Source organism: Protopterus annectens, chromosome 4.part0, assembly GCF_019279795.1.
Source record: "Protopterus annectens isolate FY-2018-M chromosome 4.part0, PAN1.0, whole genome shotgun sequence".
Lineage (NCBI taxonomy): Eukaryota > Metazoa > Chordata > Ceratodontiformes > Protopteridae > Protopterus > Protopterus annectens.
This window is the reverse complement of record NC_056733.1, coordinates 644,454,646-644,480,131: the sequence shown is the minus strand read 5'-3', so window position 1 is coordinate 644,480,131 and position 25,486 is coordinate 644,454,646. Positions and strand designations below refer to the sequence as shown.

The 25,486-nt window shown below is 42.8% G+C and overlaps 1 protein-coding gene across 1 annotated transcript in view; it reads right to left on the bottom strand.

Moving 5' to 3' along the window:
• Nucleotides 1-25,486, bottom strand: part of SETD1B (SET domain containing 1B, histone lysine methyltransferase) — a 1,665,584-nt gene that overhangs the window by 544,366 nt on the left and 1,095,732 nt on the right. Inside the window, exon 14 of the mRNA XM_044068611.1 lies at nt 9,773-9,863. Coding sequence (XP_043924546.1) covers nt 9,773-9,863 — 91 coding nt within the window. The remainder of the gene's footprint in view (nt 1-9,772; nt 9,864-25,486) is intronic.

Genomic DNA, 25,486 nt, shown 5'->3' with positions numbered 1-25,486 from the left:
AAACCACACCACCACCTTCAACAACAGAGGGAAGGAGGGAGTAATTGGACTGCAGCAATGTGGATCTTGAACATCTACATTTATGGTAGGTACAAAACTGTACTATGTTCTTCATCTCACATTGCTGCAGTCCTTACATATGGGTAGAATCCCAAAGCAGAGGTAAGGGAGGATGGCAAAACTATAAGGAATTAGGAGCTGCCAACATGCCTTGCAAAATTGCAGTTGCAAATCCAGCCCTAGATTTAGAGTAAAGTGGAAGGTGGTAATGCTTAGAGAAAGTATGCACTGAACTCCAAGTAGCTGCTTCCAAAATATCTTTAGTAGCCACCCCGTTAAAAAGGCTGTAGAAGTGGCAGTAGCCCTAGTGGAATGAGGCCTAATCCCAGCTGGAATCTCCTTACCATGATGGGAATAACAGAAAGCAATACAAAACCCAATCCACTTAGAAATAGTTTGTTTTGAAACAGGTTTGCCCTGAGAACCCAAAGCAAAAGAAACAAACAACTGCTGAGACTGCCTGAACCCTTTAGTTCTGCTCAAATAATATCGCAACTGTCTGTGTATATCCAAAGTGTGCAAAATCCTTTCCCCTTTATTTTGGGGGTTTGCATAAAAAGTAGGCAAATGAATAGTTTGGTTTAAAGCCACACTAGAAACCACTTTAGGCATAAAAGAAGGGTTAGTACGCAAAGACACCCTGTCCTTGTGGAAAATTAAGAAAGGCTCAACTGCCATAAGGGCCTGTAATTCAGAAACCCTTCTGCCACCGGTAATGGCCAACACAAAAGCAGTCTTCCAAGATAAATATTTCAACTCTGCCGATGCTGCAGGCTGAAAAGGTTGTAGAGTGAGTTTCTCCAACACAAAATTGAGATCCCAAGCAGGAGTAGGAGCTCTACGTGGGGGTCTTATATTTTTTGCCCCTCTAAGGAATTGCTTAAACAAAGGCTGAGAAAATAATGGTGGGTCACAGTCATAGTGAGCAGAAATTGCTGCAGCATGAACCTTTATAGAGGAGAAGGACAAACCTTTGTCCAATAACTCAGTAAGGTATTGAAGCAACACTTAAATTAGGTTTAGAAACATCAAAATCCTTTGCAGTACTCCAAAATAAAAATCTCCTCCATTTATCTGCGTAAACTTTCCTTGTACTAGGCCTTCTGGCCTCCAAAATAACATTCAAAACTTGTTGTGGAAGCTGAGACCCTCCAGGGTTTAAAACAGAATATGCCAGGCTGTCAGATGTAGAGAATGAAGTTTGACATTGAGTAAATGACTGTTCTCCTGAGACAGCAGGTGAGGAATCGAAGGCAAAGGCCATGGAGGCTCCTGTACCAGACTTCTCAGTAATGGGTACCAGTGCTGTCGAGGCCAATCTGGAGCTATTAAAATCATGTTTGGCTTGTCCTGTCTGACCTTCAGCAGTACCTTTGGGAGGAGAGGCAGAGGTGGAAAAGCATACACGTGAAGATTGCTCCAATTGAATGAGAGAGCATCCACTTTCCAGGCCGAGGGATGAAACCTTTTTGTGCAAAACTTTGGCAGCTGGTAATTTAGTGGAGAAGCGAACAGATCTATGTCTGGAGTTCCCCATAACACTGTCAATCTCTGAAATACATGAGGATCCAATTTCCACTCGTGGGGATCCATAATTTGTCTGCTCAACACATCTGCTAAGGAGTTCTGTGCTCCTGGCAGAAACCTTGCCTGAATATTTAGCTGTAAACAGAGAGCAGTCTCCCACAAAATCATTGCTTGTCTGCATAGAGGATAAGAATGCGTTCCCCCTTGCTTGTTGATGTACCACATGACAGTTGTGTTGTCTGTTTGAATCAACACCTGCCCTGGAAGAAGTAAATCCTTGAAAGCTATCAATGCAAATTGGACTGCTAACATCTCCTTCAAGTTGATATGTAGATGTTGAAGTCTGGCAGGCCACGTGTCTTGTACCCATTTTCCATTTAGATGAGCTCCCCAAGCTTTGTCTGAGGCATCTGTCGTTAAAATCTGACTCGCCTCTGGCCGGGCCACAGAGAGACCCTTGTTTAGGTGACATTCCTGAGCCCACCACAAAAATTCCTTTTGAATGCAAGGTATTATTTGAATGACAGTGTCCAAATCTTGGCAGTGCTGTGTCCATACATTCTTGAGATACCATTGTAGCTTCCTCATATGCAGTTTGGCATTGGGAAGTACCAGAATACAAGATGCCATGAACCCCAAGGCTTGAAGGACTGTCCTTGCAGTCAAGCCTGGACTGATGAGACAACTGATGGAAGTAAAGAGAAAGATTCTTTTGTTTGTCCGGGGTCAAAAAGGCCATCTGGGATGCTGTATTCAGTCTCACACCCAGAAAGCACATGTCCTGAGAGGGTACTAGACTGGACTTTATTTCGTTCACAGAATACCCCAGGCATCTTAACACTGCCATCACAAACTGTAAATGATGAAGAAGTTCGTCCTTTCCTTGGGCCAGTATCAGGCAATCGTCCAAATAAGGATAGATCTGTATTCCTCTTAGCCTGAAAAGCTACCACTGGAGCCAGAACCTTCGTGAACACTCTGGGCGCAGTAGATAAGCCAAAGGGCAATGCAGAGAACTGATAATGTGAAGTCCCAGCCAAACGCAGATACTTCCTGCAACTGGGCCTGATAGGAACATGAAGGTAAGCCTCCTTGAGATCCAGGGTCACCATCCAGTGATCTTTGCCAAGCAGAGGTAAAAGCTGTTGTAACGTTAACATTTTGAACTTGGGAATGTCCAGATATGTGTTGAGGATGGATAAATCCAAAATTGGTCTCCACGTGTTTCCTTTCTTTGGTACTAGAAACAGGCGAGAATAAAATCCTAGGCCCACTTCTGGCAGAGGGACCTGTTGTATGGCCCCTATTTGAAGTAGTAGAGAAATTTGTTTGCGAGCCTCTAGTCTTTGCTGAGGAGGAACGTCCGGCATGCCTTTGAAAGGAGGCAAGGTATGGAAATAAAACTTGTAACCCTGGTGTATGATATCCAATACCCATTTGTCTTGGGTAACCAACATCCAATTTTCCTTGAAGAGTGCTAACCTTCCTCCCAAAGGTGCTGCCAGGCAAGAAGGATCTGGCAGCTGAAAAAGTAGGTCATTGGGCCTGTTTACGAAAGGACTGGCCCCTGCCCTCACCAAGATTGTGCAGGGGAACTCCCTGTTCTAGGCCTGAAAGAACTCTGAGCTCTGCCCCTACCACGTCTAGATCTACCCCTAGACTGAGAATCATAAGAAGGATACGTCCACCCCTTAGCAGGCCAATTCCTACTAAACTTCGGAGGCTGAACTTGCAAAAAATCTTTTAACAGTCTGCATAGACTTAGCCTTGTCTTCCATTTTCTTCAAGACTGACTCCACAGGTGAACCAAACAACACATCAGACTGCAAAGGAGCATCCAAAATCCTTGTCTTAACATGGTCAGATAAATTCTGATCCTTCAACCAGGCATGCCTGCGAAGAACTGAGCCAGTGGCAGCCACCCTAGATGAGGCCTGCACAGCATCAAAACCACACTGTAATGAATGCTTACCCACCTGTTCAGAGACATGCACCAAATCTTGCAATTCTTTACACTCAATGCCTTCCGCCAGAGCATCCACCTTAGACTTCAATTGAGAAAGAAGAAAGTTTTGATATCTCAACATATGAAACTGGCAATTCAAAGCCCTCATAGCTAAGGTAGAAGATGTATAGACCTTCTTTCCCCATCTATCCAAAGCTCTGGCTTCTTTATCTAGAGGAACCGGATTTTTTACAATAGAGGCCTTGACACCCCTAGGTCCCTGACTAATAGTTTCTGGGTCCGACCTAGGACTCTTATAAAGATATTTGTGAGCCTCAGGCACCCTGTAATACCTATCCGGCTTAACAGGAGCAGGCGGCAGAGAATCAGGATTAAGTGAAGCCTCTGCAAACACATCTTCCACAACATCCAGAACAGGGGGTATAGCCAAAGGCCTATGCTGGGGTAACAGCAAAAACTCCCTAAGCCTTTTCCTAGAATCAGAGAAGTCCTGACCTTCCCACTTAAAATGTTCCCTCATCGAATGAAGTGTCTCTGAAAAAGAAAAATCCTCTGGAGGCGAAGCAGAAGGAGTGGAATCATCTGCATCAGAATCAGAATAAGGAGAGTACTCCTGCAAGTCTTCAGCCGAAGACTCTGAAACATCCGAAGCCTGTTCAAAACTTCCCAACTCTGGCTCCACCCTAGGCCTCTTATCAGGAGGGGGCATAGAACCTCTAATCAGAGTAATCAAATCTTCTGCCATTTTAAGCATGTGCTTCTTAGGCACAGACCCTGCTGAACTAGGAGTGACCCCAACAGGAGCTAAAACTGGCCTGCCTCTGGGAGAAGTCTTGGAAGCCGAAGGAGAAGGCCTAACCACCCTAGGAAGGGAGGGGAGTACAGTAACTTGAGAAGCCCCTTCAGCCTGACCTGCCTCCTGAGAGACTACCTCCTGCAAAATCAAAGTCTCCCCCTGAGACTCCAGAGAAGTCTCCGTCGGAACCACCGGTTCCACTGAAGCCTCTAAAGAGCCGGCGTCCGGAACGGATGACTCATCTTGCCTGGGTTTAACTGCTTTGTCTTTGCGCTTCTTCGCAGAAGCAGGCGCCGGAGAATCCGACGGCATATTATAATTGCACCGCTTCCCAAAGACCAGCCTAGCACAATCTAACCTTCGCTTAATAGTGCGTTTATTGAACCTAGCACAAAAGCGACACCCAACAACGTCGTGCTCAGGCCCCAAACAAGGAATACACAAAGAATGATAATCCCTATGCGGTATTTGTTTCCCACAAGACATACAGTTATTCACTTTTTCTGACATCCGGTAAAACACTGAGGCAAGAAAAAACCAAAATAATCCCCAACGGGGTACTTAGCCAACTTGGATTCGGTCTGAAACTCCGAATTCGAAAAATTTCAGAACGCCGAACGGCACTTGCAACGCTGCTTCTGCATCGGACCATGCGGCAAAAAAGACTGAGGAAATGACATCGGTCATGCGCTTTTGTACCCTGACGTCCTGATGTCAGTTTTGAGCGCCTTGACCGACGTCAGCCTAATACTTTGGTATTCGGGCCGACCGAGGACAGCGGACTACCCATATGTAAGGACTGCAGCAATGTGAGATGAAGAACATCTCTAGAATTTTCCTGCCATCAAAGCAACCAGCAAGTCTTGTTTACCGCTATAAGTTAGTAGGTTATAACAAATGTGCAGATAAGTACCCTACTGAGGACAACCTTCCATTTTTTGTGAGAAAAGGTGCATCTTTTTTTGTGAGAATTTATGTTCAGGAGAAAAGGAAAGTATTATTGTGGATGAAAAGATACCATACAAAGATCTCTACATGTCTGGTCTTTTCTGGCTAGGGAAAGAACATCTTTTACTATTAAAGCTCGTTTCAAAACAGTAAAACACCAAGGGGAGCAGAAAAATTGGTGGTAATGCATGCAGGAATATACCTGTCCATCACATGGACAGGGCATCTAGTGACCAATTCCCCCTTGCTGGGTGCTTGAGCAGAACTTTTTCAACTGCATATTTGGGGATACAAAACAGTTCTGTCGCTGAGACACCCCACCTATGAACTAGCTGGAAGAAGACATTCTAGTGTCACATTCAATCATGTGGGTCTGCCTTCAACCGACCACTGTATTCTGATATGAGTAGATGTAAACTGTCTTAAGGGTCATCTGCAACTGCAGAACTGAGTTCTAGGGACCTGTATATAGCCAACAAATGGTAAAAGATTATGCCCTACCATCTTGTTGATAAACTACATGACCACTGTAACTAACTGAAGGGCATCCCTGACCATACTGGTGTAAAACCTTATGAACCTGAGTCAAGGCAATTATCTATCTTGCACATTTATATGCTTCTTCCTTTGGGTTACATTCTACAATTCTTGGACTTCTGAATTTTGTGTGTAAGCTTCCTAGGCTATATCTGAAGCACCTATAGTTAATGCCTGGTTGGAGGTTCTTGAAAGAAAAGAGCTCACACACAGCCTCATTTGGGTGTACCACCAGTTTACCTCTTTGGCTATGCAAGGTAACAACGGAATCGCTTCTTCCAGGGACTGGGAAATTTAATTCTATATTTATCTGGCCAGAAGTACTATCACAATGGTGGACGCTATGCATCCCAGAGCATACAGATATTCCATGGCTGATGCCTCCCGAGCATACAGATATTCCATGGCTGATGCCTCCCTTCCAGAAGTATTCAGAGCAATTGTTTTCCCAAATGCTTCAGTTTTTCTACAAGACTCTTGGAAAGGGTTACATTTAATTTTTAAATACGGAAGACTTGACACTTTAGAAGCATTCAGTGATGAAGGTGAACGCCCTGAGGACTAGAACAAGTCTGGAGCAAAACCTTCTGTTTTGCTATCTCAACTGTACCACTTCTATTACCTTTAATTCCAGAAGGCCCTACACACTGGGGGGGGGGGGGGATTAGGCAATTATGCTATAAACTTTAAAAAATACATCCTACTAAACTCTTGAAATAGACGTGTCCCATACTATACGCATACATTATAGCAGTACTTACATACATTAACATAGCAGGATGCAATCTGCATTCAACAAGAAAAAAAAAAAAAGTGGTCACTGCAGCTTAGCTCTAAATCAAATAATGATAAAATCCTGAACATGATCCAGATGAATGGGGCTCAAACAGCAGCTTAGGTCTTGGAAGAACAGACTTGGACACCATAAGACTGAGTTGCTTATGTTGACTTATCCCATCCTAGGGGAGACAATTGGTGGTCTAGGTTAGCCAACCAAGCTCCCATGCATGCAGAGACATGGCACCAGGGTATGATGATCATTTAAGAACTTGGTAACCTGAAGCCAGTGATGGTAGACCTCATGCGGTGTGTGTCTGGGGGCATGCACACATTGAGGGAGGGTGAAGAAATCCCCTGGAGTGATGCAAACAGCCACAGGCCACCAGGAGTGGGAGTTAGAGCCATACAAATTTGCCCTTGTCGCTGTGATGCCAACAAAGGAAGAAACCAACTCCATGGCTGTAAGTATGACGTCCCCTTCCTTCAAATCTTGCCATCACTACGGAATACCAAGGTCAGGGCAAAAAATGGGCTGAGATGACAGGGGAGAGATTTGATGGAAGGCACAGAAACAAAAAGGGAAGAAGAAAAACAGAAATATGGTCATGGGATGATCTCTACCCAAGTATTGTAAGAGAAGACCTGCATTCAACCCAAGACCATTTATCCAAACAATAACTAATGTAGTGTGTACAACAATGGCAGGCTATGAACAGCAGTAAAAAAACAAATTGGCAAGTTATGCAACAAAGACACAAACTAATCAAACAAAACAAAAATACCATGCATGTATAAACAAAATACGCAAAGCTCAAGAAAACTTGTATGTTACAATTTGTGAGCTAAAAATGTCTAACTGCACGTTGTTCTTACTTCAATAAGCTCTACTGCAAAATCTTTACTACTACCACAGCTCTATATAAACACATTTATTAAATACATGTATCCACATCTTTATGAGAGATACATAAATGGTTCTCTAAAACAACTCAATTATCTTGCATCTCAAAGAATGTTATTAGTGGCTAAATCACAGATTTGATATGGGAGGCTACAAACCTTTGCTTTACTTTTTGAATTATTGAAATTTAAACCTGGTGATCACTGAGATTAAGAAAACACTTCACTGCCAAATATCCAAATAAAACAAAGCTAAGTAATCACCAAGAACGTAGTATTTAATGAAGCTTTCGGGCTCACATCCCTTCATCAGCATACATAATCACATCTAAAAGTTCTTTATATAGCGGGTCATTTAAAAAACACATGATCAGAACCAGCCTATAAAAATATATCTAAACAATTACATCATTAGATAATTTAAAAGCATATAATCAACCATCAATAATGCTATAGAGTTAAAAGAATTAGACTGGATAATTAGATTACAGGCAGATTCGAATCCAGGTCTTAACAGTGCAGTCAGTATAAAGCCTGTTTTAGTCAGAAAGCAGTTAGAAATAAAATAAAATAAGATTAATATATGCTAAATATATGTGTATGTATGCTATTATACTGCTTTTTAGATGATAGTTATGTTTAGTAAAATTCTGTCATTTTTAAAGTTTTATAGAAATTTCAAATATAAATGGTTGATTATATGCTTTTAAATTATCTAATGATGTAATTGTTTAGATATATTTTTATAGGCTGGTTCTGATCATGTGTTTTTTAAATGACCCTCTATATAAAGAACTTTTAGATGTGATTATGTATGCTGATGAAGGGATGTGAGCCCGAAAGCTTCATTAAATACTACGTTCTTGGTGATTACTTAGCTTTGTTTTATTTGGATCACTGAGATTACCCTGAAATTGTGTGTGTACAGCAATTTAAATACAGAATGTGAACATAAAAGTAAATACATTTTTACTATATTAACTGATCTACAAAGACTCACTTTGATGGAACATATGGTTACAACTGTTATCTCTCTACCATTCAGCATCTTTGTCCAGAAGTAGCTGTACACAATGAATGGACAAGAACCTATGACAATATAGAGAGTGATGTCACAAGGAGAACACACAAGCATGCTCATTTTCCCTCCCTCAGAACTTGCCCCCTTGTGATAAGCAACCATCCTCCTGATGATGTCTTGATGTCTTTAACTCAGAAGGACGTGCCAACAGCCAAAAAAAGTGAGGTGTCCTGATAAGCAGTCACACCTAGATGCCGTTGGCTAAAAAAGATTTTGGAGCCAGGAGCTGCAAAAATGCTTCACTGAGTTTACTGTTGCCAGAAGCAGGGAAATGGTCCAGTGTCCAACGGACTATCCTCATTCTCCCATCACTTCTCTTCAGGTCAATTTTCGATAAGCTTACACTTTGAAGGAAGGCTCCTAGAGACGACCAATTCCATCTTGGTGGAACAGTACCTCTACTGATTTGCAAACTCCCAAAGAGATTTAGCTCTCCTTTGAATTGTCCTCAGGGTAAAAATAGCCCAGTGTGGACCTGTACCAGGAATAGAAGTCCTAATATGACAATGCTTCACACAATCTACTGTCATTTTTTTAACAACCATTTTTAAATACAAATCACCATTAGACATTAGAAAAAGCTATAAATAATGTTACAAAAGGGCAAAATAAATTCTCCTTTGGGGTAGTAGTCTTTCCTGTGGAAGCAGTAAACTGAAAATGCTCAAGATTCATGCAACCATACAATTGCTGTGGCAATAAAGACCAGAAAATGGCACTGACGGATGCTCCTATTTCAACACCAATGTCCTTTCATCTGAGGGAGCTGACCAAAGCACTGGAGGTAGTTGAGGGAGTTAAAAATGTGGAAGTCAAGCCAACATTTGGCCTACCTACTGGCAGAGTATCCCACAGAGAAGGGATGCAACAGTGAACAACAAACATACATTACAGCAAAGAAAGTGAAAAGGAAAAAAACATTATTAGTAAACATTGTGCACTTGTCTGGTACAGTAAGAAAATAAACATTTTTTCTGAAATTACAAACGTTTTGCAACACACAGATTAAAGACAAGCCCTTGATATTCAAAGTCACAGATAAATAGGACATTTTATTGCATGTACCTCCTGGAAGATAATGAGCTTATGATATCGGCATGAACATACTTGATTAGTATATTTCCAACCAGAACACATTAACGGAAACAGCAAGCAGGTAAAATAATATAAAAATTACCTTCTTCAGAGTCTTGGTCATCTTTCTCACTAGTTTCAGCTTCAGCATCTTCATCCTCATCTTCCTCTTCATCATCTGCATCATCATCCTCCTTTTTTGTTAATAAAGAAGTAATCATAAATCAGTGTTAAACTGTTAAAAACATATCCATTACAATGCTCTCAAAAGCCTTGGATGATACGATAAACAATCTAACCAAATTAACATAACCAGGTAACGAATACAAATGACAAATGTGCTCTTATTATATATACCATCTGATCAATAGGGAGACACTGTTTGGTAGGTTAGCAGATGGGTTCATCCATTTCACTAATCAAAATGACAGAAAATGTAACACCTCTACTGTTAAAAAGTAAGCACCACACAACTGGCTACAGGGAACACCAACAACTAATGCTGGATGGAAGGGCTGTCCAAACACAGTAAGACAACAAAAACAGTATTTAAGGGTCACCTCATACAGCAACTAAAATAGTAAGAGTATGATACTTCCAACATCAATGATTTTTCCTTGATGAATAATCCAATGAGCAGAACACAAGACAGCAAGTCCAACCATGTCAAAGGAAAGAGACCAGCCAAAGGTTCAGAAAGATATCCTGAATTACAGATGCACCGAAGGAGGACTGATTCTTAGAGATGAAGTCAAGGCAAAAATACTTGGTAAACACGTAAAGTGATGATAAAAAGACTAGAAAACAATTGCTTGCAAAGATGAAAATACAGAATTAAACACTGGAGGCAGACATGTGTCTGATGAAATGGCTTCTGACCACATTTTCCAATAAGCAAAGAGCTACCTGAAGTTAAGCAGCAATGTAGCTAGTAATCCACTTGGAAATGGTTGCTTCTCTGGACCAAAGGAGGTAAAAGCAGAGTTGTGTGAGAACTCACCATGAAGTAGACCTGCCATTACTGCTCATGTTTGAATATATCCCACTGCTGAAGCAGACAACTTCTTGAAACTTCTGCTGAAGGATGGACATCTGGCTTGACTTCCAGAGCTTCGTATCCTTCCCCCTTCCAGGCCAAGTGAATGTCCTCTCACCTAACTGCCAGCACATCAGTAATATACTTGGCCATCCGACTGTGCCATCTATAGTTCTTTCTTGTCCTAGTTCTCATTAATGGTGAGGTTGGAGATTAAAGCATGAAAGGATGCCTACAAGAAGTAGACCCCTAACCAGGTCTCTCAACCAGAAAGGACATACTAAACTGCCTCTTCATACATTTGTTCAATCTGGGGAGGAAGGGGAATATATGGTTAAAAAAAGAAGAGGGAGAGGCTAAAGACTACAAATGGGGGATAAACACCCAAAACTTAAAGGAACATCATGAAATACTACTGTAACAGTAGACTAACTCAAAGTGCTACAATTACCCTATGTGACAAATACAGCTGCAGTATGTTCATCATATTGCCCAATGTTGTAGTAGTAATAACTTCTCTGAAAGCTTCCTAAAGCTTATTAACCTTCAGGTAGTTGAACCTGAGAACAAGTTGGTAGCAGGGTCCCATAAGATGGCTGTGGCAAACTCTTGCCCTGAAGAAGATATCAGAGTTATAACATTTTGAAAAAGTGAGAACTGATGACCAAAAAACTGCTTTCAAAATGGACTGAGTGTTGATCCTAGAAATCTTAGAAAAGCCGTGGTGGTTGCTCTGGCTCTTAGAGAATGCGACCTCATTTGACCTATAACAGTACTGCCATTGAGTAAAACATCATAAAAAGGTACAATGAGAAATCTATTTAGAAATTGGTTGCTTAGAAAAGTACAGTTTTGTACCTAACATAAATGTAGATGTCCGATAGACATGCAACTGCAGTCATAACGTGGGTTGTCCTGCCTCAGGCAGCCCTCGGTCAGCCAGATTCCAAAGTCTGGGTCCGGCGTCGGCTGGTGTCACCTCCTCTCCGACGTCACAGCGGCTGAAGTATAAAGGCATCGGCCGACGCCATTTTCTTCAGTGTTTCTTGCCCCAGATGCCAGGTGCCCTCCAAGGAAGGCTGTAATCAAATTGGAAGACAAAAACAGGATTCCAAACAAATAAATGAGCAATAAAACAAATACACCATAACAGATATCCCCAGCTAAGAATAACAGGGATAGGAGTGGACCCTAGGCATAGAGGGGTATGGAGGGAGGGAAAATCCGACTGCAGTTGCATGTCTATCAGACATCTACATTTGTGGTAGGTACAAAACTGTACTATGTCCTTCAAGAATGCAACTGCAGTCATAACATGTGGGTAGAATACCATAGCTTAGCTGGGGGAGGAGGTATGCTCTAGGAAAGGGATGATGTGGCAATCAAACCCTGCAGGACTGCCGAAGCAAAGCCTGCTCTGGATCTGGAATATAGAGGGAGATTGTAGTGTTTGGAGAATGTATGCACGGAGCTCCATGTAGCAGCTTCTAGAATGTCCTTGGTAGGCACCCCTCTTAAGAATGCTGTAGAGGTGGCTGTAGCTCTGGTGGAATGTGGTCTGACACTGGCTGGAACAGTCTTTCCATGAAAGGAGTAACAGAATCTGATGCAATGTCCAATCCATTTAGAAATAGTCTGTTTTGAAATTGCTTTTCCTTGGACTGCAGGGGCGTAAGCTACAAAAAGTTGTTCAGACTTCCTACTGGCCTTGGTTCTGTCCAGGTAGTATCGAAGTTGTCTGTGAATGTCCAAGGTATGCAACAGTCTTTCCCCCTTATTCTCAGGATTGGGGAAGAAAGCAGGGAGATGGATGGCTTGATTTAAAGAAACCCTAGATACCACCTTTGGCATAAAAGTAGGGTTGGTCCTTAATGAAACCCTGTCTCTGTGAAAAATAATGAAGGGTGGTATTGCCATTAGGGCCTGTAGCTCCGAAACCCTTCTTGCTGAGGTGATTGCCAGCAGGAAGGCTGTCTTCCATGAGAGAAATTGCAAGTCCACTGAAGCTGCTGGCTCAAATGGGGGTAGAGTCAGTTTTTCTAAAACAAAATTGAGGTCCCAGGCTGGCACTGGGGCCTTTCTTGGTGGCTTGATGTTCTTGATTCCCCTGAGGAATTGCCTTAGTAAGGGGTGAGAAAAAAACGGAGGATCAGTGTTGTATCTAGCTGAAATAGCAGATGCATGTATCTTTATGGAAGAATATGAGAGGCCGTTCTTTAGCATATCTGCCAAATATTCCAAGATGATTGGGATGTTCAATAATGATGCATCAAGTCCCTTGCTGGTATTCCAATTGCTGAATCTTTTCCACTTTGCTAAGTAAACCTTTCTGGTGGATGGTCTTCGAGCCTCTGTTAGTATCCGCTGAACTTCCTTGGAGAGAGATAAGCTGAAGTTATTTATGGGATCTCCCAGGCTGTTAAGTGTAGTGTCTGAAGATTTGGATGCAGTGTTTCGAAGTTTTGTTGAGTCAAAAGTAGAGGCCACTGAGGAAGGGCCCACCTCCTGGTTTGACATATGCTCCGTAGTAGTGGGTACCAGTGTTGTCTTGGCCAGTCCGGAGCTATTATGATTCCCTTGGGTTTCTCTGCTTTGATCTTTAGTAATACTGAGGTCATCAGTGGCAGAGGTGGGAATGCATAGATTGCTATGGAGTTCCAGTTGAATGAGAGGGCATCTGTTTTCCAAGCTTTTGGATGGTATGTCCTTGTGCAGAATTTTGGTAGAAGATGGTTGAGGTGAGAGGCAAACAGGTCCACTTCTGGCTTGCCCCATGTCGAAGTAAGTTGTCTGAAGGCCTTCGGATGTAACCTCCACTCGTGTGGATCTGTGAAATTCCTGCTTAGGCTGTCCGCCAACACGTTGTCCTTTCCTGGAACAAACCGGGATTGTAAATGGATGTTTAGGTTCAGTGATTTCTCCCAAAGCTGCATTGTCAGTCTGCATAGGGGGTAAGAGTGGGTGCCCCCTTGCTTGTTTATGTACCACATCACAGTGGTGTTGTCTGTCCGTATCAGTAAATGGCCTTGCTGGAGTTGGAGTTGAAAGGCCTCGATGGCATGCATTACTGCCAGCATTTCCTTTTGGTTTATATGCAGATGTGTTTCCTTTGGAGACCATTGTCCTTGTATACACCTGCCTTCCATGTGCGCCCCCCATCCAAGGTCTGAGGCGTCTGTAGTCATGGTCTGTGTTATCTGAGGTTTTTTGAATGACATACCTGTGTTTGCCTGGCTCACCGAGGCCCACCATAGGAATTCCTTTTGTAGGCATGGAAGTAGTGGAATGATTGTCTCCAAGTTGTTGCTGTGCTGAGACCAAATGCTTTTTAGGTACCATTGAAGCTTTCTCATGTGTAGTCTTGCTAATGGAACCAGGAGAATGCAAGATGCCATGTAACCCAGGGCCTGTAGGAATCTCCTTGCAGTCATCTGGGTGAGTTTTGCTAAACCTTTGAAATAACGAGTTAACTTCTCTTGCTTGTCTTCTGTCAGGTAAGCCACCTGAGAGGCTGTGTCTAGTTTGGCTCCTAAGAAGATTATTTGCTGGGATGGCTGCAGTCTTGACTTTTGGAAGTTGACTGTGTATCCCAGAGCTTGAAGTAATCGTATGACATAATCCAGGTTTTTTGTCAACATCAATTTGTCGTCCGCTTGTATGAGGCAGTCGTCCAGGTACGGGTAAATTTGTATACCCTGGAGCCTGCAATGAGCAATTACTGAAGCCAGGCATTTTGTAAATACTCTGGGCGCAGTAGATAAGCCAAATGGCAATGCTGAGAATTGATAATGCTCTGGCCCTGCAAGAAATCTGAGGTATCTTCTGCAGCTGTGTCTGATAGGGACATGCAGGTATGCCTCCTTGAGGTCCAGAGTAATCAGCCATGACCCCTTGCCCAACATGGGAAGGAGTTGCTGTAGAGTCAGCATTTTGAACTTTGGTACTATGAGAAATGTGTTTAATGCAGACAAGTCCAGTACTGGTCTCCATTGAGATTCTTTCCTTGGAACAAGGAACAGTCTTGAGTAAAACCCCTGGTTTTGTTCTTGTTGTGGAACTCTTTCTATTGCTTTCATCCGAGTAAGCAGAGTGATTTGCTTGATAGCCTCTGCCCTCTGATTTTGTGGTAGGTTTGGCATGCCTTGTTTTCTTGGTAAGGTATGAAAATGAAACCTGTACCCTCGGTCTATAATGTCCAAAATCCATTTGTCCTTTGTCAGTCTGTGCCAGTTTTCTGCAAACAGAGATAATTTCCTGCCCAAGGGAGCTTCTAGTTGTTCCCTGGTAGGCGGTAGTAGAGGAAAGTCATTGAGATTGTGCTTGTGAGGCAGGTGAAACCCCTGCGTCACTTCTTTAGTTTCCTGGCTGCCATTGTCGTCCCCTGTAAGGGCCTCTGTATTGGCCTCTTCCTCGGCCACGTCTGTTCTTACCCCTTTGAAACTTTTCTGGATTAGGAAAAGACCAGTTTTTTGAAGGCCAATTCCTACTGAATCTGGGGGGTTGAACCTGGAGGAAATCCTTCACAGTCTGAACTGATTTTGCTTTTTCTTCGATGGTCTTTAACACATCCTTAGCATTTGCACCAAAAAGCTTGTTCTTCTCCAAAGGTGCATCCAGAAGTTTTGCTTTTACATGATCTGGTAGAGGTTGATCTTTTAACCAAGCATATCTACGAATGACTGCCCCTGTCATAGCTGCCCTACATGAAGCTTCCAGTGCATCATATCCACACTGCAGGAAGTGATTGCTTACTTGCTGAGTGTTATGTACAGCTTCCTGCAAGGTCTTCCTGTCTAAAGGATCAGGAGTGGCTAAGGTTTTTTGTAAATCCTCCAACAGAAAATCCTGATATTGTAACATATGAAAAAGGCAATTTAAAGCTCTCATAGATAAGGTAGTGGATGTGTAAACCTTTTTACCCCATCTCTCTAATGACCTAGCTTCCCTGTTGGAGGGCAAAGGATTTTTGGAGGTGGAGGCTGGAACTCCTTTAGGCCCTTGTGAAATAGTTTCCAAATCAGGAGTATGGGCCCTGAATAAATGGGAATGAGTTTCTGGGACCCTGTAATACCTGTCTGGCTTGGCTGGAGCAGGAGGGAGAGAATCAGGGTTGGCACTAGAGTCAGAGTACAAATCATCCAGAACATCAAGTACAGGCGGAATAGCCAAGGGCCTGTGCTGAGGCTTCTTAAGGAAAGTCCTAAGGCGTTTCCTAGAATCAGAATATTCCTGGCCCTGCCACTTGAAATGTTCCCTCATGGTGTGCAGAACTTCCCCAAAAGAAATATCCTCCGGAGGGGAGGCCGAGGGGATGGAATCTTCTGCATCCGAGTCCTCATAGGTTTGAAAGAGCTCTTCCTGGCTATCAGAGTGGACAGAGCCCTCAGAATCTTCATCTGAAGGAGTAGGGTCAGAGGGTTCTACCCGGGGCCTTTTATCAGGAGGCGGCTGGGATCCTCTTTCAGGATGGGCCTGTGAACCTCTAATCATGGAAACTAAATCAGCAGCCATGGACATAATTTGTGTCTCTGGAGTCGGCTGAGGTAAGGATTTAGAAGTAATATGCTTAGTTTTGCTGGCTGCCTTAGCCCTAGTGTAGGCCTTGATAGACATGGCCATCGGGGGCCTGGCAGCTCCACGTGCAGGAGTGACCTTGTCTACAGCAATGGTCTCGGGCATTTCCTCGGTTTCGGTATCCGGAGGAAAATCTACCACTGGCGTCGGAGAAATGTCTGTGATAGGAGTCGTCGGTAATGTGGTGTCTTCGGTTCGGAGTGGTGGAAATACCGTCTCAGAGGGAACTGGAGCACTCGCGCTAGGTTTTGGTGTGGAGTCGGTGGTAGACGCGGGCCGAGGATGTCGGTCCCGGTCTTTTCGCTTTTTGGGAGTTTGCGATGTCGGAAGTTCCGACGGCATGGTGTAGGCAAAATTATCGCCGAAAAAATCTTCAGCGAACTCCGCTCGGCGCCTGAGATTGCACTTGTTGAAGCGAGCACAGGCTACACAGGCCGAGACGTCGTGGTCTGGGCCCAGGCAAGGTAGACAGTAAGAGTGGAAATCCTTATGAGGTATTTGTTTACCACAAGAAATACAATTGTTAACTTTTTCAGTAATTTCTGACATCGGCTGAGGCAAGAAAAGGTCCCCAACGGGGTACTTAGCTTTTTTGATGACTTCGGTATCGTACAATACAGGAGCTGACCGACCGGCACTTGCGAACTGCTTCTGCTTCGGGCACCACGCGGCAAGAAAGACTGAAGAAAATGGCGTCGGCCGATGCCTTTATACTCCAGCCGCTGTGACGTTGGAGAGGAGGCGACACCAGCCGACGCCGGAACCAGACTTTGGAATCTGGCCGACCGAGGGCTGCCTGAGGCAGGACAACCCACATGTTATGACTGCAGTTGCATTCTTGAAGGACATCAAGTCGGTTCTCCCTGCCCTGGTTTCCTTATTTCCTTCGCTTAGTCAAAAGAACAGCTATAACATCTCAACTACTTACACGGATCTAGGGAATACAAGAAACCTTCTCCTCGACTCTGGGGGAGCTGAATGGCCTTGACTCATGGATATCACAGTAACTACTTTGGGTATGAAGGAAAGGTTAGCGTAAAGAGCAACTCTGTTCTTCAAGAAGATGAGAAAGGGCTCTTTGCACATCAATTCCTGTAGTTCTGAAATTCTGGCAGATGTAATGGCAACTAACAAACCAGTTTTCCAAGATGGATCCTATATAGGAAATAGCAGCAGCCAATACAAAAGGAGGTCATGTTAGAATTTCTAAGATACAACTGATATCTCAGTGTGGAGATGGCTTTTTAGGTCATCTTAGGTGCAGGACACCCTTGAGGAACTGTTTTACATCTTTGCCTAACACACGTAACACAACTTGTCTTAGCATCTTACTGCCACAAGCATATACAAGCAGCACCTTGACCGTGGAGCTGAAATGGCTGATACATGCATCTTCACTGAAGCACAAGAAATGGTGATTTGAAAATGTCTGACTGGCAATTTTAGATGATAGCCATTTGCGAACGGGTTGGGTCTGGGCCTTCCTCTAGCAACAAAGGGTGGATCTTTTTCATTTTGGTAGGTATGATCGTGTATTAGTTTTCCTAGCTTCCACTAAGCCAGAAGGTACGTATGTTTGGAGAATTCCTGCCTGAAGAGGATGGAAGCTAGATCATCCAAGTTGTCAGCCTTAGGTCTTCATACTGGGGTGTATGACAGAGGTCTTTTTTGGGGGTCAGACAATCCACTCTTTCAGACATTAAAGAAATCATTTGAGACTGTGAACAGGACTACACTCTACTGGTACACCTGCACCACACTTCCTTACTTGTACAGAGTCTAGCATGGGGCAGGAAGGGTGTCTGTTAGCTGAATTCATATATATATATATATATATATATATATATATATATATATATATGGGTCTACTTCTATTCGCTGACAGCCATTTCACTGAAACCCATTTGGTTGACAGCTCATTTCATCGACAAACATTCTAGGTGGAGGGCTGCACCCCCCCCCACACCCCCCCAATGTGGGGGGCTGTGCCCCCCACACCCCCAACTATATATAACAACTCCACAGTCGCACAACAGTGGGGAGGGGGGCAAAACCCAGGTTTTTGCCTTGAATACTTTTGTCAATGAAATGAGCTGTCGACCAAATAGAAGTAGACCCATATATATATATATATATATATATATATATATATATATATATACATATATAAAATTTGTTGCAACACTGTCTTTTAGTTTAGGTGATATAAGTATCCTATCATAACAGGGTATAAGAAAGGAATTGTTCCTACAGCATGTAAGATGTTCTGCTTCAAGTCAAAAGCACAGTTACTTGTATAAGCTCGTGACAGTATCAAAAGCTGTTATACATGTGTTAGGAAAAGAAGTTAGGGAAGAGGGTAGGCAAAAAACAGTTCAACATTTAGTGAAAAAATTAACTGCTTAAACACATTCAAAAATGAGATAAATAAGTACTTAACTAGTTTTACTACGAGAGGAAAAGTGTTCAGTATTTAATAGCACTAGAAAGGGAACCATAAAGTAAAATCAGACTGGATAGAGCGATTTTAGCATAACAAAATTACTAACATCACTGGAATATTTTTATCTGTAACCTAAAAGAATTGGTGTGTGTGAGTGTGAGTGCGCAATAGTTTGTATTTTCTGACTTGCAGTATGGATGGCAACCAGGAGTCCCATGCTTACTAAACCTGGCATTTGCTACGCAAGAACATCAACAGGATGATGAATTCTGAGTAGGGCTGGGCACTGTACCAACAAATGTACTCCATCGGCTTGTGCAGAGAATTTAAATGTTAATACATAGGTGCTGCTCATTGTTTGATACTGCACTAAGTAATATGAGCTAAATCAGAGTGTTGTGTCATTTATAATAAATGTAGGAGGCGAGTTATGGAGAAGCTAAACAAATATACTTTAAATGAAAAAATACTCAAAACATAAAATTACTTCAGGTCAACATCTGAAAGTCAAAGATTTGTGTCTCACGTTCATAAAATGAAGATATTTGAATGATATAACTCTTAGCAAAACACTTATTCAAAGCAACAACTGTCAATACTCCTCAATGGCAGCATGGAAGACTAGCTGTATGTGTCAAAAAACACAAAGAACAGCAATCCCAAAGCTCATAAGATTAAGCACAGATAAAGAATGTGATTTTAAAATGATTTACCCCAGGCAACACCTAACATGCTTGATGGGCAAGAAATAAGACAACTGGATCTTTACATGGATTTGGGAAAAAAATGGAAAAGAAAAAAATTAAACAGTACATTAAGATTAAGATTAAGATTAAAAAGGACAGGAAGGAAACTGCAGACACAAATTGTTTGCAGTTAAAAGCATTCTCTAGAGTCTCTTGCTCCTTTATCTGTTTAAAACTTTCATTTAGTGTCTCACTGCTGCTTTTTTTGCTGAGATAAACATGTCTGTAGTGTTTTCTGCCTAAAATAGTGTAGCTAGTAGCTGTAGCATAGTCCCAGTTCAGATTTGCTGTCTCTGGGCTTGTTTGTTTCTTTGCAGTGGCTTGTTTGTTCTGAGCACACGTCCCAGGCCATCTTGAATTAGCAAAAGCCTTTCTTCACCTTAATGAGAGGATTGTGTTGATTAGTCACTGGCTGGTAAAGGTTGGTTGGTCTATGGCATGGAGTAAGCACTCATTGGTCCTTCTGAGCTCTTTTTTTAGCTTGTACCTTATGGTATTTAGGCCATGCCTTTGAGAGGAATTCTGTTTATTCACACTGAGCTGTACGGAGGAGGAGCACTGACCACAAGTCTTATCTGTGACTTATAACAATAAGTATCTTGTTTTTTTTTCCCTTATTTTACTAGCTACTGCTTACTCTAACCATTTACATCACTTTTTTATTGTCTGCAGTGCTGCCTACTATTTTTACTGTATTGTATTGCTATAAACTAATCTGTACTATTGTACTGAAACTATCTGCCTTCCAGGGCCTGTTAAATCACTTTTGTTACTGTCACGCTGTTTGTAAAGCTTTTTTAGCTAGTTTCACTGTGTGAACGGTATTAACTGGAAATTTTCTTTATTTGTTAAGCATCTCTGTTTGTTTGTTTGTTCTGACTTCCTGCCAAGGAGTGCATCATATAACTAATTTGTTTGCAGTTAAAAGAATTCTCTAGAGTCTCCTTGCTCCTTTATTTGTTTACAATTTTCATTTAGTGTCTTACTGCTGTTTTTATGCTGTGATAAACATTTCTGTAGTATTTTCTGCCTAAACAGTGTAGCTAGTAGCTGTAGCATAGTTTCCGACCCTCCCTATTGGTGTCTTATTCTTATACTTGGTAGCTTTGCAGTTGCCCACCTCTAGTGTAAATTTGATCCGAGACACACCTCTCAGTCGAGTGTCATTAGCTCATTCTACCTCATACAGAGAGAACATTTGGGAAGGCCAATCCCCTCAGTTTCTTAACTTTCTCTTGTCTCCCTTTCCACTTTACTAAAAATAAATAAATAAAATAAAAAAAACTTTATTCAGCTGCTTTTACAATATTTGTGTTTCCTCCTCCTACTCTATCACTTCATCTTGATTTTCCTGCTATTTGTTAGCTCAAGTGTTCAGTTGCATCTTCTCTGCTGCATTTATTACTGCTTGATTTTAGCCTGTTTAAATTTTAGGTGCTATTCTAAGCCTCTTAGTTTTGATTTAAGCACTTGGGCTTTAGGCCTACCCCTTAAATCTCTCTGGCTCTCTCCCTCAGATTCTGACAAATATGGATGGACAATTTCCTATGGTTTCCCCTGCCAGCCTGGTTGATATGGGCATCCTGAGACAGTGTAGCAACTGCCTCATGTACACAGACAAATATCTATTACTACCACCTAGGAACACAATTTGTGAGATATCGAATTACATAAAGAAGCTAGACTCTATCCTCTCTCCCTCACAAGCCAGTATATCGGGCACTGAGAAGGTTGTCAACACAATCACTACACCTCAAACACTACCCACAACTACACAACACACACCCACATATGTAGAGGTTCTCAACAAAAAAACAACCCAAACAAAGGAGACCTCAGAGGCAAAAACACATGAGAACTCCACAGTCCTCCACACCACATACCAGGCATAGTCCACACACCTGCATCTCGCAGCCACTAAGGTCTAACCATAAACCCAATATATTAGTCATAGGAAACTCCATTGTGAGACACACAGATGTGTCTCTCACCAGGCTGGATAAGGAGAAAGCCATGGTTAGTTGTTTGCCAGGTGCTAAAATCCACCATATCATACACGCACTCAAATCTGTCAACAACAGGTACTGTTATAACTCTGTCATAGTCCATGGTGGCGTGAACCACTTGAGACATACCTCCCTGGACTATATGAAGAGAGACATGATTGATCTTGCTGAATGTGTGTCCCAGGCAGGTATGTCCCTAGCTTTAAGCAGCATTCTACAGTCACCCAGAATGATGCCTCAATACAAACAGAAAATAACTGATTTAAACAATTGGCTTAGTTTCTGGTGTCATTCCTGGGGGACACAGTGCAGGACAGCCTGGGAAGATATGATCGACAGACCACAATGTTTTACTAGAAATGGCCTGCATCTATCTCACTTGGGCTTCAGGCCTCTGGCAAAGGCCTTTGCCTCCCCATATTGCCTTTTTTAGGAAAAGTCATGAAGTCGATACTACCAACATAAAAACTTCAACAAAACGCAAATTACGGGTCATGCTTTTGGAAGTGCACTCACTGCAAGCATTCTTAACCCTGGAAGATACTGACATTTATGCAGTCAGAGAAATATGGTTCAAAGCTGCGGAGAGCACCCCAGCTTTACCTGGTTACTCATTCTACCATACATTCAGACCCGAAAATGTGGGCAGCAAAGCCAAAGGAGGTGGAGTTTCAATATATATTAAAGACACACACACCTCCAGGTTGGTCATACAGTATGATGCACAGGAGATACTCCAGGTGCAGTTAACCATTGACAAGACCCCTATTCAAATTATAGCTAGCTACAGGCCCCCAAATTTGACTCAAGATGCCCACTCCACCTACCTGGACCTCTTGAAATCTATCAAGATTCAACCCTTTACCCTGATACTGGGTGACTTTAATTACCCAACCATAGACTGGAAAAACTACTCATGCCAGAACACAAATGTCCACAGATTCCTCAACTTTATCAATCAAATGCTTTGGAACAGCTAGTTGATAACCCCACAGAAGGTGATAATATCCTTATGAGGTATTTGTTTCCCACAAGTTAAACAATTATTTACTTTGTCTGACATCGGCTGAGGCAAGAAAGAGTCCCCAACGGGGTACTTAGCTTTTTAGAAGTCTTCGGTAGTAGAAATCTCTGGATCTGACCGACCGGCACTTGCGAACAGCTTCTGCTTCGGGCACCGCGCGGCAAGAAAGACCGAGGAAAATGGAGTCGGCTGATGCCTTTATACCCAATAAACAGCAGCTATGACATCGGGTGAAGTGCGACATCAGCCGAGGCCAGACCCAGACTTTGGAATCCGGACGACCGAAGGGCTGCCTGAGGCAGGACAACCCATATGTTAGGACTGCAGATGCATCCTTGAAGGACATCCACTGCAGCACCCCTACAGTATCACCCTCCCTGGTATGATCAGACCATAAAGCGGTCACTTTCGAAGTAATCTCCCCTGACCCCCCTCTAGCTAGGGTCAAACAAAAAAAAACTTCTCCAAAGCTGATTAGAACCTCCTGAGGGATGGTATTAACAGCTTTACATCCCCTCCCCCACTGTAGGAACTGGCACCGATGTCCAAATCTACATCAAAGTATTACACGAGCAATATATAGATGCACAGAATCGGGAATACTTGACAGGTCAAAATCATCCTCCGCTAGGCAGAGTAAACCTGTCTGGTAGACATCTGCAATAAATAAACTATAACAAAAGGAAATAAAATGCTGTACAGGACCAAGAAGGAGCAGGTGTCCAATTGGAAGCAATCTCTCCTTAGCCTGAATAAGCAAATAAGAGCACTAGTGAAATCCTCTAAAGCCAACTTCGAGTCCAAATTGGCCACATCTACTAGACACAATCATAAGGCCTTCTTCATATATGTCAGCAATCTCAAAGGAAGCACCCAGATCTTTTCGGAACTGGTGATCAAGGACACCACATACACAAATGCTGTAGATATAGCCAATCTACTGGCTGACAGATTCATTGAAAAATTCTCCCCTCTGTCCCCCCCCCCCCATATCTCTAGGGAACAGGTCATCACTGCCCTCTCAAAGGCAAAAAAATACAGCCTCCATGGGACACGATAACATCCCAGGCTGCATCCTACATGAACTCATGAACTTGCAGCACCATTAGGCACCCTATTCAACCAAAGCCTGAGTATCGGCTTTATCCCAACCGAGTGGAGGACAGCCACTGTCATCCCTTTACACAAAGGTTGAGCATCCACTGATCCAGGAAATTGTAGACCCATCAGCCTAACTAGCCTGTTCTTGCAAGGCCATAAAATGGATTATCATGGACCTCATTAACAGGGACATTGGCAACCTCCAAACACTGGACCCCACAGTTTGGCTTTGTCAAGGGGAGGTCATGTCTGTTAAATCTTTTCGACTTCTTTGAGACAGTCACCAAAGCCATGGATGAGGGGAAGACGGTGCACAATGCCTACCTTGACCTGGCCAAAGCCTTTGACACTATTCCCCACTCAGGCATAGTAGATAAACTCTCTCAACTAGGCATCAATCCATATGTTACCAGATGGGTAGCAAATTGGCTCACTGATAGAACCCACCTATCAAAATAGGGGAAGCCACCTCAAGCAGTAGACCCATAATGAGCGGCGTACCCCAGGGATCAGTCCTGGGGACTCTATTATTCGGGATATACTTCTCTGAGGTGCAGCCCAAGACCAGTGGGCTAGGGCTGACCAAGTTTGCAGATGACTGCAAATTGGGCGCAGTCATCAATTCCCCAAGTGATGTGGACACCCTCCAAGAGGGTCTCACACAAACAAATGACTAGAGCCAGAAACATGGCCTCAAGCTGAATGCTAAAAAATACATCATCCCCTTTGGGGAGAGTGATGTCCCTACATATTATCACATTAATAACATCATCCCAAATACACAATCAGTAGTGAGGGATTTCGGCACCCAGGTTGATAGCAACCTGACTTTTGACCACCTTGTTGCTTCCACTGTACAGAAAGCTTTCTACATAGCCCACCTCATTAGTAAGGGTATCTCATAACATCCCTGTAATTCTTCCCTTATAAGGCCAGTTATTGAGTACAACACCCCCTTTGTCATGTACCTCGCAAAGCACATGCAGCAGCTGGAGAGACCACAGAAGCTCCTCACCAGGAGAATCCAGGGCCTCAAACACCTACAATAAACAGATAGGCTAAAAGCCCTGTCCCTCCACTCAGTTTCATACAGACTACTCAAGAGGTGACTTCTGTCTAGCATACAAAGCCATCTCAGATCCCTCCTTGATGGGACTGCTGCATATCCGCAAGTCAAGCTCCACCCGAGCAACCCATATGCGCAACCTCAACCTGGTCTGTGATATCAATAGGACTTGTTGGCGGGACAGATTTGTGTCCCAGAGACTCCCCCATCTGTGGAATAGACTCCCTCTCCATGTCAAGCAGAGTACCTCATTATCCCTTTTTAACTGTAACTTGGACAACTGGATGGGAAACAGAAAATACACCCCTGGGATTCCACCTGTATGGGTGCTGACTTGTCTAAACATGGGCTAAACTCTTGGCTAGGCTTATAAGGGCCATGGGGCCAATAGCCTAGTAACCTACTATGATCCTAAAAATCAAAATTAGACAAGAACACAAAACAGAGCAGTCTGAAATTAAAATATAGCATAAATTGAATATGCTGAAAGAAAATACAAAAAACACAAACTTGCAAGCAATCACTTGTGACAGTCACAACAAAGACAATTGGATATCATGTGATATTTCTTTTATAACAAATTGATAAACTATGTACTTAAGAAAGTTCTTTGCTGGACTTCGAAGATGGCTGCACACTGACCAACAGCTTAATTTCAGCTCTCCCAGTGTGAAAACAAATTAAGAAATAACAGCTAGTAATTCTGCTAGCTTGAGTAAAATTCAGTTACTGTCTAGAAAGTACACTGCCTGGATGTCACCAAAGAAGACATTTAGATAACCTGAAAGAAAACCAACTTTAAAAGGTGAAGAGAAAACAAT